Raw genomic sequence first — 20547 nt, 5'->3', positions numbered from 1 at the left:
GGCAGTTTGCATATCATTCTCACCTTGGGTTTATTTTAATTATGTTATCTATTCTCATCATCTGAGATTATGGGTACATTTTCTTAAAAGAGAAAGACGTACTACTATATACATATAATCTGTATAATCAGTACTCCCTAGCTTGATGACACGCTCAGCCCACATCTTAGAGTGTGCGTGGCACAAACTTTCCCCCAGTGGTAACACAGCTGCTTGTACAATAAAATGCTGGCACCTCACACTGCCTCTCAGTAAGCCTTTATTGAGCATCAATTAAAAGTCAACAGCGGACACAGGCAGTAAATATTACTTACTGCCTGTGTCCCCTGTTGACTTTCAATTGATGTTCTTTAAAGGGACTCCGAGCTCATAAAAAAAAATGAAAGTTGTACTCACCTGGGGCTTTCTCCAGCCCAGTGCTGGTCGGGAGGTCCCACGACGGCGTCCTGGCTCTTCTCCTGCTCCCCGCTCCGGAATGGCTGACAGGCCGCAGCCCGGGCGACACTCGGCTGAGTGTCGGGCTGCTCCTTCCGCGTATGACGCGGATTACGTCACACGCCGGCCGCCTCGCGTCATCACGGTGGGCGGCGTGGCAGTACGGTGCATGCGCGCTTTAATCGCGCATGCGCAGTACTTTCACGCCGGCCGCCGTGATGACGCGAGGCGGCCGGCGTGTGACGTAATCCGCGTCATATGCGGAAGGAGCAGCCCGACACTCTGCTGAGTGTCGCCCGGGCTGCGGCCTGTCAGCCATTCCGGAGCGGGGAGAAGGAGAGGAGCCAGGACGCCGTCGTGGGACCTCCCGACCAGCAATGGGCTGGAGAAAGCCCCAGGTGAGTACAACTTTCATTTTTTTTATGAGCTCGGAGTCACTTTAAAGTCTTCTTTTGCATACAAGGCAAGGTACTGGTGTTCTGTGCTATAATATATGTAATCCAGGTTATACCAAATATCATAAGGAAATTGTAATTTGTTGCCACTGCTTTGAAAAAGTATCTTTATAAACACTGCAACACATTGGCAGTACTCTTGACTTGAGCAGACTACATCGCTCCGCATGGGATGGGTGATAAACCCGGCCAGTCTACAGTGAAAAAGTTTCTTTGAATCAGCCATCAGGAGTAAGTAAACCTGTTACTGAGCTGGTACAATATTCTAAGAGGAACCCCACCGGTTTCCTATGTGACATACAGCTTACAGTCAGTCCCAGTCCATCCAGAATTACAGGACAGGGAATTTGCCACCTGCACTGCTGATGTTTAGATCAGGTGATGTTCACATGACTCTGGAATCTCACTTGTGACCATTTTATTTGATCCAACCAGTGTAAGAAATTACAGGGCACACTAGCCCTGATGGGAAGTAACAAAGAGATTGGACAAGCGGAAGTGGTTCAAAGCTTGCAATCAGTGAGAACATGGATTTTTGTTTATTAATTGGCAAGAGGGAAGCAAGTGAGATAATAGTGTTAAAAAGTTTTTTTTTGTTATGCAAACTTTCATCTTCAGCTAGCAACAGGGCTGGAGCTTTCACTGAGGCCAAGGGGGCAATTGCACCAGGGCCCCAACCACTCCAGGCGCTTGACACTCCCCCCTCCCGGTGGTCTCTCACTGATTGCTTCTATTGCTCACTCATTTTCCCTTCTCCATCCCGATGTCCATCTTCAGCCACGGTGCTTGCGTCTCCTTTATGCCGGCGCATATTGGGCCTGATTCACAAAGCGGTGCAAACTTTTTCGCGGACTTTTGCGCGCGCAAAGTGCCGCGATTCGCGCGATCGTGGACTTTTGCGCGCGCAAAAGTCCGCAAAAAAGTTTGCACCGCTTTGTGAATCAGGCCCATTATGTACACATAACATGCCCCGGATTAAGAATACAGGACTGACTTGGCTTACGGGGGGGGGGGGGGGGGGGGTTAGTATGCCGCCATATTACTTTTGCTCTGGGGCCCCCATGTGGCTTACACCAGCCCTGGCTAGCAACCAGTGGAGGTAATTTTATCTCAGTGATTTCTAGCAACAATCTATTTGGGGAACAGTTATAAGATCTTCCCTGTTTGATAATGTATGTTATGGCATTTTTGTCATAGTGTTTGAAATGTTTTCCAGTGCCACCATCAATTCCACAATATGTGCCCAGCAGGAAAGGAAGGCAATAAGGACCACATTATCAAAGGACAAGTATCAACTCAGGATTTTTTTAATGCACAGATTCCCCTCATCTTGGCTGGATAGTGGCTCAAGTGGCTGGAAAGTGTAATGGTTAAGGGCTCTGCCTCTGACACAGGAGATCAAATCTCGGCTCTGCCTGTTCAGTAAGCCAGCACCTATTCAGAATTCAGTAAGGAGTTTCTTGGGCAAGTCTCCTTAACACTGCTACTGCCTACTGAGTGCGCTCTAGTGGCTGCCTCACAAGCGCTTTGTGTCCGACAGGAGAAAGGCGCTATACAAATACTGCAATTATTATTATTATTATTATCTTCCTTCAAAAAATGTTGAAGAAATGTTAAAGTGTTCATTGAAATGACCAAACCTGACCAATTTATTCTTCAAAAACTCCCCTCAAGGAGACACAGTCATAGATTGACCAAGTGATTGATTTGCAAGTATTTGATTGTCTGGCAATAAGCACGTGGTCATGTGCACTTTTGCTTTCTGTCTTCACAGAAAACCAAAGCAGAAGTTTTCTGCAACCATTTAATCAGTTTTCCTAATCAGTCAAATGCATAAGCCACGTACACACTTTTGATTAAACTCGGCTGATGCAGAAGATAAAGACTGCCTTAGGCGAGAATCATTCATGCATCTAGTGAATGTACAGTGGTTGCCCGACATCACCTAAAGATCCAGCATGTTTATTTTTGGGGATCAAGAGAGCGATTGGCTCTCATAGGCTGAAGCCTATGAGAGCCGATCGCCAGGATTGGCCGGCTGGGGGGAGGGAGGAGTTTTCAAAAATAAAAAAAGTAATAGTGAAAAATAATGTAAACATTTTTTACATAACATAAATATTTATTAACAAAAAATAAACACAGGGGGGCGATCAGACCCCACCAACACAGAGCTCTGTTGGTGGGGGGAAAAGGGGGGGATCACTTGTGTGCTGTGTTGTGCAACCCTGCAACTTGGCCTTAAAGCTGCAGTGGCCATTTAAGTAAAAAAAGGCCTGGTCTTTAGGGGGGTTTAACATTGCAGTCCTCAGGAGGTTAATACAGTGGCTTGCAAAAGTATTCGGCCCCCTTGAAGTTTTCCACATTTTGTCACATTACTGCCACAAACATGAATCAATTTTATTAGAATTCCATGTGAAAGACCAATACAAAGTGCTGTACACGTGAGAAGTGGAACAAAAATCACACATGATTCCAAACATTTTTAAAAAATAAATAACTGCAAAGTGGGGTGTGCGTAATTATTCAGCCCCCTTTGGTCTGAGTGCAGTCAGTTGTCCAAAGACATTGCCTGATGAGTGCTAATGACTAAATAGAGTGCACCTGTGTGTAATCTAATGTCAGTACAAATACAGCTGCTATGTGACGGCCTCAGAGGTTGTCTAAGAGAATATTGGGAGCAACAACACCATGAAGTCCAAAGAACACACCAGACAGGCCAGGGATAAAGTTATTGAGAAATTTAAAGCAAGCTTATGCTACAAAAAGATTTCCAAAGCCTTGAACATCCCACGGAGCACTGTTCAAACAATCATTCAGTAATGGAAGGAGTGTGGCACAACTGTAAACCTACCAAGACAAGGCCGTCCACTTAAACTCACAGGCCAAACAAGAAGAGCGCTGATCAGAAATGCAGTCAAGAGGCTCATGGTGACTCTGGACGAGCTGCAGAGATCTACAGCTCAGGTGGGGGAATCTGTCCATAGGACAACTATTAGTCGTGCACTGCACAAAGTTGGCCTTTATGGAAAAGTGGCAAGAAGTAAGCCATTGTGAACAGAAAAGCATAGGAAATCCCGTTTGCAGTTTGCCACAAGCCATGTGGGGGACACAGCAAACATGTGAAAAAAGGTGCTCTGGTCATATGAGACCAAAATGGAACTTTTTGGTCAAAATGCAAATCGCTATGTGTGACGGTAAACTAACACTGCACATCACTCAGAACACACCATCCCCATTCTCAAATATGGGGGTGGCAGCATCATACTCTGGGGGTGCTTCTCTTCAGCAGGGACAGGGAAGCTGGTCAGAGTTGATGGGAAGATGTATGGAGCCATATACAGGGCAATCTTGGAAGAAAACCTCTTGGAGTCTGCAAAAGACTTGAGAATAGGGCGGAGGTTTACCTTCCAGCAGGACAACGACCTTAAACATAAAGCCAGGGCAACAATGGAATGGTTTAAAACAAAACATATCTATGTGTTAGAATGGCCCAGTCAAAGTCCAGATCTAAATCCAATCGAGACTCTGTGGCAAGATCTGAAAACTGCTGTTCACAAACGCTGTCCATCTAATCTGACTGAGCTGGAGCTATTTTTCAAAGAGGAATGGGCAAGGATTTCAGTCTCTAGATGTGCAAAGCTGGCAGAGACATACCCTAAAAGACTGGCAGCTGTAATTGCAGCAAAGGTTGTTCTACAAAGTATTGACTCAGGGGGCTGAATAATTACGCACACCCCACTATGCAGTTATTGATTTGTAAAAAATGTTTGGAATCATGTATGATTTTCGTTCCACTTCTCACGTGTACACCACTTTGTATTGGTCTTTCACGTGGAATTTCAATAAAATTGATTCATGTTTGTGGCAGTAATGTGACAAAATGTGGAAAATTTCAAGGGGGCCAAATACTTTTGCAAGCCACTGTATAAATGTATGCAAATTACTAGGAAGACAACAGGAAGCGAAAACACATCAGAGATCTTTATTTTTTTAATAAAAAACGCATTAAAAACGCATGCAAAACGCTATGCATATAGGTTACCATAGACTTTGTGCGTTTTTGGCAGCCATCCTGCATAAAATGCAACACTATCAGCATTTGCGAAACGCATACTGTAAAAACGTAGTGCAACGCAGCTTCTTCTGCATCCCATAGACTAACATTGCTGCATAAAATGCAGTGTTTTACGCTACGCTAGCGTTTCTGCTATGTGTGCACCCAAAGCGTTTCTGCTATGTGTGCCTTAAGGAGAATTTGTGTAAATTAGACTGATCTGCTCTGATAGTAACAATAACCTTTTTACCTTCTGTAGAATTTAAAGTTCAGATTAATACTGAGATTCAGATTACCGTAATATTTATGATTGAATTTGACATGAAAACAAAATACTTTAATGTGTCTAATTTTGAGTTTGTACATTTCTATGTCTAAATAATGTGTAATAATTAGGAAAAGCATTAACCAGCATCAAAAATGCTTAAAAAATATTGTATTCATTTAACTGGATTAAAAACCATGAGGCAAGACATTGTCTGACTGACATTAGACTGCTAATGATGTAGTCAGCGTATTGCATTTGCGGGTGCAATATCCTGAGGATATGTTTTTAAATACATTTCATGCATGTAGGTATTATGTTTGCTTTTAGAAAACCAGTCAGATATGACAAAGTTACATACGCACTTTAACCACTCCCTGAGTAACTACGTCCCTGTTAAATCCCATTTGCGTAGTTATACAAGGACATCTTGTGGCAAAATAGTAAAACTTCATCTAAAACCTTTTTTCTTTACTAACACTTTTTTTACATTTAAAATTAACCCCTTAACTTCCACACTCCCCAGTGGTTCCCCCTAAAAACTTTGTAAAAAAAATATATATACAAATTAAAAAAATGCATAGTTACCTTAAGGACTGAACTTTTTAAATATGTATGTGAGGAGGGTATATTATTGACTCTTTATAAATTATGGGCTTGTAATTAGTGATAGATGCAAAACTGAAAAAATACACCTTTATTTCCAAATAAAATATTGGCACCATACATTGTACTAGGCAAAAATGTGAAATGTTGCAATAACCGGGACAAATGCGCAAATAAAATGTGTGGGTTTTAATTACAGTAGCATTTATTATTTAAAAAGTATAATGGCCGAAAACTGGGAAATAATGAAATTTTTCTTATTTTTCCGGTTAAAACACATTAAGAATAAAATTTTCTCCCCAAAGAAAGCCTAATTGGTGGAAAACAAGCTATAGATTGTCATCGTTGTGATAAGTAGTAATAAAGTTATAAAGTTATAGGCAAAGGAATGGAAGGAATGGAAGGAAGGAATGGAAGGAGCGCTGACAGGTGAAGATTGTTCTGTTTTTTTTAAGGGGAAAAACCCTTGGAGGTTAAGTGGTTAAATTATTCTCACCTAAGACGATTGTTCATTATTGTCTTGGGTGAAAATATAACAGAGATGTACTTGCATTCATGGACTACATCTGCTGGCATGCATTGTGGTGCACATGCAAGAGACACTCCTGAGAACTATTAAAATGTGGCAGATTGGTCTAGTAGTCCAAGGAGAAGATGGTGCATACCATATGGGACGGGGACCAGAGGAGCAGCATACTGTAGGTAAGTAGTGAGGCTCACCCCGGCCCCACAACAGTACACTTCATTACGAAACTCCCTTATGGGGAGGTTTGTTGTAATTTTTATTTTTTAAGGTGCTCAGTGCCCTTTAATGCTAAAGCATATTTTAAGTGAAGTGTTGGATGCCTCTTTCTTACCCATACACTAAGGAAGAGAGGGCGCATTAAGTTACCCAAGTCACACCCTGATCAATGCCAATTGGATAGCCACTTCCAGGAACTTAATGCAAGGTGTGCAATTGTGTTTTTGCAGTTCTAACGGTCTGATCTGGCCATCAACCCCAGCATCAAAGTACATGTGTTGGGAACACAGAAGAAAAAAGTTTCACATTTCAAATCTGTGTAGGTTCTGTAGTCCCCCCCCCCCCCCACTCAGCTTGGTGCCCATGGCATGAGCTCTCCAGTGCTCACAGTAGGAATGGCCCAGACCAATTTTTATTGGTCCAATTCAAGGCTGCGTATAGTGGCGTAGCAATAATAGGTGCAGAGGTAGCGACTGCATCCGGCCCTTGGGCTAGAGGGGCCCCAGGGTCCTGTGCTTGTAATAATCACTGGCTGGATAGTGTAATGGTGAAGGGCTCTGCCTCTGACACAGGAGACCAGGGTTTGAATCTCGGCTCTGCCTGTTCAGTAAGCCAGCGCCTATTCAGTAGGAGACCTTGGGCCAGTCTCCCTAACACTGCTACTGCCTATAGAGCGTGTCCTAGTGGCTGCAGCTCTGGCGCTTTGAGTCCGCCAGGAGAAAAGCGCGATATAAGTGTTCTGTGTTTGTTTGTTTTGTTTGTTCTATAGAGGCTTTGGCTTTGGGAAGCACTGCTTCCCATCCCCTTCTTGCACCTCTGACACTGTGTTTGACCTTGATTGGTTTTGGTGTGCCGTATCAATTATGTATAGCATGCTTGGCGGGGCCCCAATGAAAAACTTGCAGTGGGGCCCACAGCTTCTTAGCTATGCCACTGTCTACGTACAGTTCTCATTAAATCTGCATTCAAGCCGTAATTCGTTTCTTATTGACCACATCTACTGGAGTCAAATGAGAGCCATCCTGGGGAGATGAGCATCTACTTTTCCTCCTAAAGTAATAGTTTAACTACTTTATTACTTTAGACTAGCCTAAGTTTAGTATCAGCCTACCCTAATACTGCCTCTAACAATGGCGTAAAAAAACCTGAATAACCCATTTAAACTAATATAGTTCCAGTAAGCAGCTGAAATGTTGGTGCTCTTGATGCCAGAGGCTTACTCTGGGATGCACAGCTTCATCTTCATGCGTTCTTCTTTACTAGTACTTCTACTTTAATTCCACTAGTCTTTATTTTATTGTCATTTTATGAGATAAAGAGTCACACTGCTTTTATGGACATATTTTTAAAACATTATCCAGGGTTGTATAATGCCGCATAAAAATATTTACTCAGTGACACACGGAAGCATTGCAAGAGTGCTGCCTGATCTTTACATCTCCCCCTAAAATTTCTGTATTCTTATTTACATTTGAATGTAAAATTCCATTATGATTTGAATGGGAGATGTTGTGTCTCCATCCAGTGGATGTATAATGATATTGCAGCATATCTTACAAATGTAAGACCATATGTGATTTCTGGACACATTTATTGTGCTATTTGCCTTAAATATGCTGCACTCAGGGCTTTAACTAAAGTTTATTACGGTTATCAAACATAATGTTATTAACATTTTTAATGCTTTGCCATATTATGGTCTCTCACCACATTGAGATAGTTCGTGCTAATATACCTGATCATATGTATTCTGTGTTATCCATTCTTGTGCATGGCTCAGGAAAGCACAGTAAAGGAAATATAGATGGAACCAGGTGACACGATATGTCAGGAATGTGATAAGCTTTTGCCTATAAGTCTATAAGGCTTTAGCCCATATCACTGAATGTTTTCAGTGTTACTGGAGTGCGAGGTACGCTGTGTGTGTGTCCTGCAGGCTGCAATGGGAGGTGGAGATAAGGATGGAAGGTGAATGTACTTTACAGATTGGAGACTTGATTGGAGACACATAGGAAAAAGAGAAAGGCAGAAGAGGTGAAAGACCAGATTTTGTATTGAAGCTTGGAGTTAGCATGCGGTCATTGCAGTGACTGCCAGCAGGCTTCACCAAGGCTCACCTTAGAAACAGATAAAATAAGGTTGACGGAAAGACATGTGAGAAAAAAAAAAATCACACAAAAAAAAACTATTCAATCTCCATAGGGTATCAAATCTACATATCTTTCCAAAATTAGCTGCTTCCTTTATATTTTATAACTGGAAATGTTTTACAGTATATGACCATTCAGTTTTTTGTAACATGAATACATGTCATTCTGAAATGAGTTCATCATAGTGCCTGTTCAAATTGTTATGATATTATGGCTATTCTTTAGTCAACACCACTGTACCAAAATAATTCATATGGTGCAATGTTTTGGCTACTCTATAGCTTGCACCCTTAAGAGGAAGGAAGGTGTGTATCAGAGGTTAAAGTGGACCCATATTAAAAAATACAAGATTTCAGAAATAAAATCTATTTTCTAAATTATAATAATAAATAGCAGCCTTTTTTTCAGCTGCATGATGACAAATATAAAATATTTTGCATTTATTGGAGGAACCCCTCCCTTCCTTTCAAATTGCCGGGACAAAATCCGGCAAACTGGTGAAGTAGGTGGTGTCCGGCAAAGGAGGAATTGCTAATGGCTGCCCCCAGTATAATCCTAGTTATGAAAAGAGAAGGGTGAAAAGCATGCACTGAAATGCTCATAGGCTTGAAGGAGTGTTTATTTATCTTTGTATGTGTCAGAGTGGTGCAACTAAATATTTTTAATTAAAAAAAATGTTTGGTTTGGGTCCGCTTTAGGGGTTCTGGCTAGGCTTAGGCCTCAATATTAGGAGAATTAGTGTTTAGGTAGGGCAGGGGAAGGTTAGCTTTTAGTTATTATAGTTTGGACGTTAGGGTTACATGTCAAGAAAGCAATTACATTAGGCAGGGACATTAGGGCTAGGTATGAGGAAGGTGAATATTTCAGGCAGGGAAACCATGTGTAGGTTTAAGGGGGAGGAGATTAGGGTTAGGCATCAGGAAGGGGATTGCTATACGAAGGAAGATTAGAGTTTATTGATACGAATGGAAATTAACATTATGGGAATCCTCAAATTTTAGGTGGCTAAATGAGCATACGTTCCATATCACCCTCTGAAAACAACTTTACTGATATTCTTAATATTAACTTTACTTGTGCCACTTTAAGACGGTTTCATATGTGCTCTGGACATGCCACAGACCGAGCGATATCTTCCATCCAAGGGGATTTCCTGATTCCATTAGAGGGATCCAAACTGCCAGATATCGAAAGGCAAAAATTATTAAGTGTATTGCCACCTTTCGTTCACTGAGAAAATTTACTTCTGCTCTATTAAGTGTTGCCAGGGACCTCTCTACAATATGGCTGCTTCGGTGGTTTAATTCCTATTAACTTCTCGTAACAGTGGCTGGATGGTGTACTGGTTAAGGGCTCTGCCTCTGACATGGGAGACCAGGGTTCGAATCTCGGCTCTGCCTGTTCAGTAAGCCAGTAATTCAGTAAGGAGTTCATTGGGCAAGACTCCCTAACACTGCTACTGCCTACTGAGTGCGCTCTAGTGGCTGCCTCGCAAGCGCTTTGAGTCCGACAGGAGAAAGGCGCTATACAAATACTGCCATTATTATTAACATGTTGCAACTAGTACTTTATTCCTTATTAGGGGAAAATAATTATAACAATGGGCCTTGATTCACAAAGCTTTTCTTTTAAATTATTTCACCTTATTTATTAACTCACAATTTATCTCTCCTGAAATGACTTAAGTCATGATTTCCCTCTCCTTATTTAACTTAACCACCCTGGCATTCTATTAAGATCACCAACGCCAGGGTGGCGGCACAGCAGTATTTTTTTTTTTTTTTTAAACCATGTAGCTAGCCTAGCGCTAGCTACATGATTCCCCTCTCCCAGCAGCGTCTTACTCACCTTTCCGATCGCTTCCGGCGCATTAGCCCATCCGGAAATCCTGTTCTGAACGGGATTTCTTGGAGGGCTTCCCCCATCGTTATGGCGACGATCGTGATGACGTCATCGACGTCGTGACGTCATCGGGAGTCCCGATCCACCCCGCAGCGCTGCCTGGCACTGATTGGCCCGGCTGCGCAGGGGTCTCGGGAGGGGGGGCTTACGCAATGGGTAGCGGCGCATCGGCGATCGTCCCCCACACGCAGCTAGCAAAGTGCTAGCTCCGTGTTTTAAAAAAAATTGTTAAAATCGACCCAGCAGGGCCTGAGCGGCGCCCTCCAGCGGTCATGGACGAGCTGAGCTTGTCCATACCGCCAAAGAGGTTTAGCTAGATAAGGAGAGCTAAACCATGAGTTATGTCAAATATGGAGAGCTAAACCATGATTTAAGTTAGATAAGGAGAGCTAAACCAGGATTTAAAGGGAACCTAAACTGAGAAGGATATTGATTTTTCCTTTTACAATAATACCAGTTGCCTGACTCTCCTGCAGATCTTGTGTCTCTTAATACTTTCAGCCCAGCCCCTCAACAAGCATGCAGATCAGGTGCTCTGACTGAAGCCAGACTGGATTAGCTGCATGCTTGTTTCAGGTGTGTGATTCAGCCACTAATGCAGCTAAAGAGGTCAGCAGGACTGCCAGGCAACTGGTATTGTTTAAAAGGAAGCATCCATATCCCCCTTAGTTAAGGTTCCCTTTAAGTTAGATAAGGAGAGCTAAATCATGAGTTAAGTTAGATAAGGAGAGCTAAACCATGCATTAACTCATGATTTAGCTCTCCTTATCTAGCTTAAATCATGGTTTAGCTTTCCTTATCTAACTTAAATCATGGTTTAGCTCTTCATATTTGACATAACTCTTGGTTTAGCTCTCCTTATCTATTTATCTCATGAATTCTCTCTCCTTATTTGTTTATCTCATGCATTAGCACTCTTTACAGTTAAGGTGAAAAATAAGTAACCTTTGTGAATCAATCCCAATGAGTTTTGAGTTTTGTCACTTGGCAAACTTGGAATACAATGTTGTCAGTAAACAATCACAGGTAAGATGTATGGTTTCCCATTTGAAACACAGAACACAAAGTGGATAGGGTTATGCGTACAGCAGGGAAGTCAGATCACATTATTCCAAACCTCTGTCATTTTAGGGAAAATCTCCAGAATGCAAAACATATTTTTCTGCTCGTGTGATTTACTGTAATTGTATTTGAATATTATTCCTTATGATATATATTTTTTTCTCTCCAACAGTCTCCAAAGGTCCACAGCTACCCAGATATGGAAGCTGTTCCTCTACTACTCAACAATGTGAAAGCCGAGCCTCCAGAGGATTTGTTAGCCACTGACCATTTCCAAACACAAACAGAGCCAGTGGACTTGTCGATAAACAAAGCTAGGGCCTCACCAAGAGGAGTGTCTTCTCCAATTTCCATCACAACTTCTGCAGCTTCACCTTCATCTAATTCTTCCTCTTCTTCCAGCTGCCCTGCTTCATCTCCAACTGTGATAACTTCTGTACCATCCACAGCATCAGTACCAACAGTATTAACTCCAGGGCCCCTTGTGGCCTCAGCAACTGGGGTTGGTGGACAGCAATTTTTGCACATTATTCATCCTGTCCCATCTTCAAGTCCCATGAATCTTCAGTCTAACAAGCTGAGTCATGTGCACCGTATCCCAGTTGTCGTGCAGTCAGTTCCTGTAGTTTACACAGCTGTAAGGTCACCAGGCAGTATGAATTCTACTATAGTGGTACCTCTATTAGAGGATGGAAGGAGTCATATTAAAGGTAAGTGTACAAGAGGTAGCAACAAATTAAGAACTTTTTTTAGAAAGGCATGCTTTTTATTGCTTTTACTCATTTTGTGTTTGTGAAACCACCAGGGTTCAATGTAGGACAACGAAGGCCAATAAGGTCTCAGAAATTTGAAGATATGTGAGATAAATACTATTTATTGGTTGCACAGACATCAGTCAAAAATCAAAAGACATTGATACCTATCCCCACTCTATCCAACAAAAATATTTTTCCCCGAGTCTTCTCTTTGTTCTGGGAAGGTGGGTAGTTTAAGTATGAGCAGTTGTAAGGTCAGAATGGTGATTTCTTTACATCCCAGTCTCAGGCCCATGTGCAATTAACTATTTTTCCTGAGTGTACTCCTAGGTGATATTTTCAAACTTGTCAATAAAATGTATTTTAACCACCAGCAAGCAAGAAAATATTCAAAGTAATAATACTTTTTCACCTACCTTTTAGTTCCTCTTCAATTGCAAATTGCTGAAAGTTATTTTAAATTGAAGATGAAAAAATTATCTTCTAGGAGGAAACTCAGGAGAAAAAGTTAATTGTGTATAGGCCTTAGGGTTTATGAAGCTAAGCAGGATCCGTAAGAAAGGGTACATTGGAGAGTTTATTAAATGGTTTCTGTGGAAGATTCAGGACTAGGAATGCTGCACAGAGAATGAAACTGAAAGTACGTTATTGGACAGTGCAGGAGTTAGTGGAATTTGGCAAACTTAAGTCGGAAACAAACAGTAGAAAATGAGGGAGACGCACAGCTGGCTTCAACATGATGATTAGACCTGAAGTAAACATGCTTTGAGAGTAAAACCTTTCCTTGGGTCCAGTTTACATGTAAACATTGGCTTAGCTTACACCATCATTTCAGTTGTTAGAGATCTCTGGTCCAGATTTGAAACATTGATAAATTCATTAACTGTAAAGAAAAAATGTAAGATTTTCTACGGAGGTGGAATAAAGAAACAGGCTCACACTGGTAGAGGCTGAGGATCTGTGCATTAAATTGGGCAGCAAGTATGATGTCATATTTGACATGTCTGGAGGAAAACTTCTTTAAGTGTGCTGGCTACCAGTTTCAAAACTGTTTTGAAGAAGGTTGTCTTAACTAAATAGAAGTGTGTAAGACCTCCCTATTGATATCATGTTTCTACAGTAGCCTATAGGTAGTGTAGTAGCCCATTGTGTAAGTATAGCTCCCTATGCTCCAGACCCCTTTCAGAGAGGAAGCTGACATGTGTTTAATTCACCTCTATTGGTTGGGCGCTTGTTAGTGCTCGGTAGTGGTGCTGGACAGGCGGACACCCCATGTAGTCACATCTGAGCATGGCTGCTCCTGTTCTTTGCTGCTGGGTAACACCACCGGGGGCCATATACAATTCACTTTTTCACCCAAGTTTTCTCCTAGGAGATAAGTTTTAGTCTCCTGTTTAAAATAACTTTTCAACACTTTGCAATTGAAAAAATACCAAAAGTAGGTGAAAAAGTACTGACAAAATTGTTTAGTGTATTTTCTTGCTTCCTGGTGTCTTTAAAAGCATTTTATTGACAATGGTCTCAATTCACTAAGCAGTTTAGACTAGTCTACTGATGGTTTGGTCAGTTGCATCAAAGGAGAATTCACTGTTAACCAAATGTTTTAGACCTGGTCTAAACCATTTGGTAATTAGGTGGGTAAAGCAGGGGAAATGATCAAAAGCTGCAATTCACAAACGAGTAGCTATGACTGACATCCTTCTCCTCTGATGAGCTCTCCTCTGGATACAATTAAACTCCTGCATACTTAATTCAAAATGTTCCATCCTCACATCTAAAATACCTCACAGAATTACTTTACCGACAGAAATCAGCTGGTCTAATCTCTGTCAGAAAAAGTGGGCGTGGTTACTCCTTGTTTGCCTTTGTGAATTGTGTAATTACTGAATGTTAAACCAGGTCTATAAACAGGTCTAAAACATTACACCAAACCATCAGTAGACTAAAAACCATCTGTACACTAGTCTAAACTGCTTAGAGAATTGAGGCCAATGTGTAGTGATATCAACTTGGAGAAAACTAAGGAGAAAAAGTGAAATGCATATGGGCCCGGGTGTCAATCACTGACACACATGGTGCTACAAACGCCTCCATTCAGTTTCATTTTAATTTCGCCCTAATTGCGCTCGTGGATGGCAGGCAGGTTGTTGAACTGCCAGACAAGCGTGCAGTCCAGCCGTCATCTGAAAGTGACCTAAATTAGGTTAAAGCCCTTTGTGGTTGTCCTACATATAGAAATATACAGAAGATGGAAATTGACTGATTAGTGCATATAGAATGCTGATTAGTGCATATAGAATGAATTACTGCCAAATATGTTTATATGTATACAGTAGTGATATCCTGATCATTTGTCCTTGTCCACCACTAGTGATATTATTCTGCAGAACACTGTTGTGGCTTTATAACTTGTGTTTTGCAACTGCCCTAGGATTGTTTGTTTGCTTTTAAATATTTTTTCTCTCTGATGTGCGTAGAAATGTCTAGTTATAATCTTTGTTAAATGTTTTAATAGATAGAAATAAAATCTGCATATAACTTACTAGCTTCAAAGAAATGCTATCACGCTGTTAATTAAAAGCATAATACACAGTAGTGATGCTATCTTGTATAATGCAGTATTTGCATTTTGAATATAAATGTTTTGAAATATATAGTATGGCTTAGTTGCAGTTCTTTTATCCTGGATAATACATCATTAATTTGCAAAGTACCAGTCCCTGTTACAGGAAGAGTGAATGCAGATATTTGAAAAACAGAGGCACCAAGAAGAATAAAATAAACTAAAATCAATAAAAAAATAGAGGTAGTGGTGGACTTACCACGCAATCGACACAAATTGTCAGATTCAGGTACACAACAAATTTTAATGGTGTACGCATCACTGTGCTGTGATGCATTTCGTGAATAACATCCACTTCATCGAGCAATTCAAGGAGTCACTTGGTTGTGGGCTTTTTGCGCTGGGAACCTCAGCAAAGAAACCATGAACAAGTGAGTCCTTTTATTTCTTGAATAAGTGGATATTATCCACAAAACGTGTCACAGCACACTGGAGTGTACTCTAATAAAGTTTTTTTTGTTTACCTGAATTAGACAATTTGCTTCATCGTTTGGGAGGCAAGTCCACCACTACCTCCCAGTTTTAATTGATTTTAGTGTATTTTCTTCTTCTTCTTTTTTTTTCAAATATCTGCAATTTCTGTCCACCCTTGGTGGAGGGTGCTATCCCTTACTTCCCCACCTACAGAGAGTCACTTCTTAACCTGAGTGGAGTCATGTATAATTCCCCCACTTGCCTTTACAATGGTTGCCTTAGCGGCCGGTAACTCACACTTGTTATTATTTCTCTATAGCATATTCCTTACCAATACAAGTCATTACATACTACCCTTTCTACAGGGAGAGTGAGATTCACCAGCACCGTAATAAAAAGTATAAGGGTGGGATAAGCCCAGGCCAGGAGGACATTGCCACAACCACAAAGACCAGAACCAAGGAGTCATTTGGTTGTGGTCCTTTTGCATTAGGCACGACCAAGTGAGTCCTTTTATTGCCTGATGAAGTGGATGTTATCCATGAAATGCATTGCAGAACAGTGGGATGTGCTCCAATAAAGATTTTTGTTTACATGAATCAGACAGTTCGTGTCATTGATTGGGAGACAAGTCCACCACTACCTCCCATTTCTTACCAATACAGGTCATTACACACTACCCTTTCTACAGGGAGAGTGAAGGTCTCACCAACACTGTAATAGAACGTATGAGGATGGGATATGCCTAGGCTAAATGGACATTGCCTCTCTTTGCAGCAGATCAAGGGTACATAATGCAATGTTTTGGTATTTAGGAATAAGCAATGCTGATGCTGTTGTGTAAGGAAACAGATGTAATTACAAACAATGGGGACCACGACCGGCCAGCAAATATTTAATTGGACCCCTCCTCCTTAGGTTCTCATCCCCCCACAAAACGTGTGGGCAGTATAGCACCCCTCTCTAACATAGGAGGTGTGCTATCTCCCTCCCCTCTCAGCAGTTGACCCTTGCCAATATTACAGCCCTGTGCCATTTATCCTCTACTCTCACATCACCCTCATGATTTGCACATCATAGTGTAATAGTGTTAAGGGATGACTGTTATATATTTACTCACATTGACATTTTGGTCTGTAATGTGTTCTTCTTACAGCACATATGGATCCACGAGGACTGTCTCCTAGACAGATAAAAAGTGATAGTGATGATGATGACCTGCCAAATGTGACCTTAGATAGTGTCAATGAAACTGGCTCTACAGCTCTCTCCATAGCACGGGCAGTACAAGAGTGAGTATCATGTTCACTGGCTGAGACAGTCGTAACCAAACTCTTCTTTACCAGGGGGAATTACAAGCACAGCTGAATGTAGAAGCTTGTCAACGTTAAAGCTCCAGTTCAGATCTACATTTATCCATTTAATTCTCTATAATTTAAATTTTAGTTGCATTTATTCTTGGTTTTTCGTTGCAATTAATACATACAAAAATACCATTTTTCAGTTTCAGATGTTTGCCTATTTCCATTTATGCAACCTCTTGGTTCCTGCTTTGGCCTTCCTCTTCCAGCCCCACTGAAGTCCAGCCTCCCTGTAGTTATGTTAGATTATATAATCACCCTAGTGACACAGTCCACTTAGCAGGAAGTAGGGTGTGCCTGCCTCTCCTACTGCCACCACACCTCTGCCCTGAAGACTGACAGCTGATAACTCATTTGCATAGGCTGTTATCACAAGGAGGTGTGTACCACATTACTGAAGTGACCATGTAATGGACTGTTGCAACAAGTATTGTGAAATATTTTATGTAAAAGGAAAATCTTCCACATACAAAAACTCAGTGCATTAACCCTTTACCAGCCAAATTATTTAAAGGCTTGCAGGTGCTTCGGGCCAATTTATTTTAGCACATATTTTTATTTCTTATTTGTTACATTTCCCTGCTTCTAACTAGTACTGTTGTAGTGTGTGTTTATGGCCACTTGTCACTAGGGGGCAGTGTGAGACAATAACAGAGGACTTCTGCTTTCAATATATTTCTAGATTTTCTTCTAGTAGACAGAGATCAAAGCATTCCAAGAATTTACAGCACAAGTACTGCTGACTGAAGTCAAAAGCAGTGCACTTATCTTAAATGAGATAACTCTATCAAGTTGCTAATGGGTTAAAGGCAAGTAAATAGAAGCTAAAAACATGCACAAGATGCATTCCTGAACTGGAACTTTACATCCCAACTCAAGGAAAAATATAATTTAAAAGGCGTGAAAATAGGTATAAATCTTTAAGTTTTTTTATGGTTGCCTGCTCCTATACTGTACGAGGTTTTAGTTGCTTCCTGTTTCTGTTCCTTATTGGATATATTTGCTCATGTATTGTCAGAACCGAAAAAACATTTCTAGTAGTAAAAGACCCTTAGACCCTTTTCAGTGCTGTCCAAAAACTGCTTTTTCCCTAGATTGGGCTTCTTAATTTGACCTGGTGTCTCCCATATCTGTTACATTTGTTGGTTAAGAATTGGCTCAGAAGGTTCTGTATTTTATTTAACTTCCTGTGTGTAAAGATATTAACCTCCCTATCGGTATTGACAGTTATACACGTCAATACAACATGCTGTGAACAGTATTGATGTGCATACACTGTATACTACTGTAGAACCGTGTTACATAGTTACATAGTTATTTGGGTTAAAAACAAGACATACGTCCATCGAGTTCAACCAGAGAACAAAGTACAACACCAGCCTGCTCCCTCACATATCCCTGTTGATCCAGAGGAAGGCAAAAACCCTTACAAGGCATAGTCCAATTAGCCCCAAAAGGGAAAAAAAATTCCTTCCCGACTCCAGAAGGCAATCAGATAAAATCCCTGTATCAACATCATTGGGCATTACCTAGTAATTGTAGCCATGGATGTCTTTCTAAGCCCCCTTTAAATGAAGGTATAGAATTTGCAATAACTACTTCTTGTGGCAATGCATTCCACATCTTAATCACTCTTACTGTAAAGAACCCTTTCCTAAATAAATGGCTAAAACGTTTTTCCTCCATGCGCAGATCCTGTCCTCTAGTCCTTTGAGAAGGCCTAGGGACAAAAAGCTCATCCGCCAAGCTTTTATATTTCCCTCTGATGTATTTATACATGTTAATTAGATCCCCTCTAAGGCGTATTTTCTCTAGACTAAATAAACCCAGTTTATCTAACCTTTCTTGGTAAGTGAGACCTTCCATCCCTCGTATCAATTTTGTTGCTCGTCTCTGCACCTGCTCTAAAACTGCAATATCTTTCCTGTAATGTGGTGCCCAGAACTGAATTCCATATTCCAGATGTGGCCTTACTAGAGAGTTAAACAGGAGCAATATTATGCTAGCATCTCGAGTTTTTGTTTCCCTTTTATTGCATCCCAAAATTTTATTAGCTTTAGCTGCAGCGGCTTGGCATTGAGTACGATTATTTAACTTGTTGCCAATGAGTACTCCTAAGTCCTTCTCCAAGTTTGATTTCCCCAACTGTATCTCATTTATTTTGTATGATGCTAGACCATTGGTACGACCAAAATGCATGACTTTACATTTTTCAACATTGCATTTCATCTGCCATTTATGTGCCCATATAGCCATCCTATCCAGATCCTGTTGCAATATGTCCCTATCTTCCCGAGAGTTGATGATTCTGCACAATTTTGTATCATCTGCAAAAATAGCAACATTGCTTACTATTGCATCTATTAGGTCATTAACCCTTTTACACTCGGAGTTCTTTCCTAAAGGAAGTCGTTTCTGCTCTGAGGTTTTTTTTTTTTAAAAAAATGCGCTTTCCTTCTTACTCTCTCTCTCATTTTAACATAGAACATAGCACTGTAACATGGTATATCTTATTGTAAAGAACACATTATAACGTTTAATTTAATACCTTATTTGGACAGTTTGGCATCTTCTATTGGCTGGTAGCAGAGGAGAAAGCCAAGGTATGGTAAATTGAAAAACAGTTTCCTCTGTGTAATCCGGGCCTGCGTGAGCAAGTTTCGCAATAATAGGTGGTTTTATGCCCGCCACCCGATGTCTTACTGTCCCTATACACAATGCAATCATTGGTATTTCGATTGAGCAGATTAGCAATAAAATACTGGCTACTATTTACACCCTCCCCCAGTAAATTCCATAGGATGCCATTGATTATTTGTATAACTTTGCAGGCAATCTGCATAAAAAATAAAATTTAATCTGCAATTATTATTATTTTTTTTTTTTTTTTGGCAGAATGGAATCTGCAAAAATGAATCCACAGCTATTTTTTATTTAAAAAACAAAAACAAAAAACCACAGGAAAGAAACGGAAGTGACATTTAAATCTAAATGTCACTTCCTTCTAGCGATGATGGGGGATGCCAGGTATGGGGCTGGGGGGCACAGACAGTGTGGGCATGTAGTAATACATGCCCACAAACGGTCGCATGGTGATCGGCGGTTTGCGGCGATCACGATGCGCTGCAAACCGCCGCTGCAGGAATGTCCCGCGTAGCGGGACATACGAGTGCAACGCGGAATTCGCGGTGTCCCGCTATGCGGGACATACGAGTGGAAAGAGTTAATAAATAAATTGAAGAGCACTGGACCCAGTACAGACCCCTGTGGGACCCCACTGCTAACAATCACCCATTTTGAGTATGATCACAACGCTTTGTTTTCTGTCCATTAGCCAGTTCCCTATCCATGCACACAGACTCTTCCCCAGTCCTTGCATCCTCAACTTTTTCACCAGACTTTTGTGTGGAACAGTGTCGAAGGCCTTTGCAAAGTCTTTAGTAAACCCATGTTCATGCTGAGAAATAAGATTATTTTCTACTATGAAGTCATGTATAGTATCTCTTAGCAACCCCTCAAATAGTTTGCATACAACTGTTGTTAAGCTTACAGGTCTATAATTTAGGGATGCTCGCTGGATTCCGTGGAATTGTTAGTTCCGTGATTCCGGCCGGAATTAGGTCGTTACACATTTAACGCAAACGCAAAATCCAAACAGACATGGGGAAAACGGCCCTGCCTAAGCCTGCCCCTATTCAGTGCAGAGACCTTGGCCAAGACTCG

The 20547-nt window shown here is 41.1% G+C and overlaps 1 protein-coding gene across 5 annotated transcripts in view; it reads left to right on the top strand.

Moving 5' to 3' along the window:
• The window catches only part of KLF12 (KLF transcription factor 12), a 252077-nt gene that overhangs the window by 189659 nt on the left and 41871 nt on the right, over positions 1-20547 (top strand). For all 5 annotated transcript variants that reach the window (XM_068267857.1, XM_068267856.1, XM_068267854.1 and 2 more), the window contains exons 3-4: positions 11844-12381; positions 16620-16755. In XM_068267857.1, the coding sequence (XP_068123958.1) occupies positions 11844-12381; positions 16620-16755 (674 nt within the window). The remainder of the gene's footprint in view (positions 1-11843; positions 12382-16619; positions 16756-20547) is intronic.

Source organism: Hyperolius riggenbachi, chromosome 2 (assembly GCF_040937935.1).
Source record: "Hyperolius riggenbachi isolate aHypRig1 chromosome 2, aHypRig1.pri, whole genome shotgun sequence".
Taxonomy (NCBI): domain Eukaryota; kingdom Metazoa; phylum Chordata; class Amphibia; order Anura; family Hyperoliidae; genus Hyperolius; species Hyperolius riggenbachi.
This window is presented reverse-complemented; position numbering and strand designations above follow the sequence as displayed.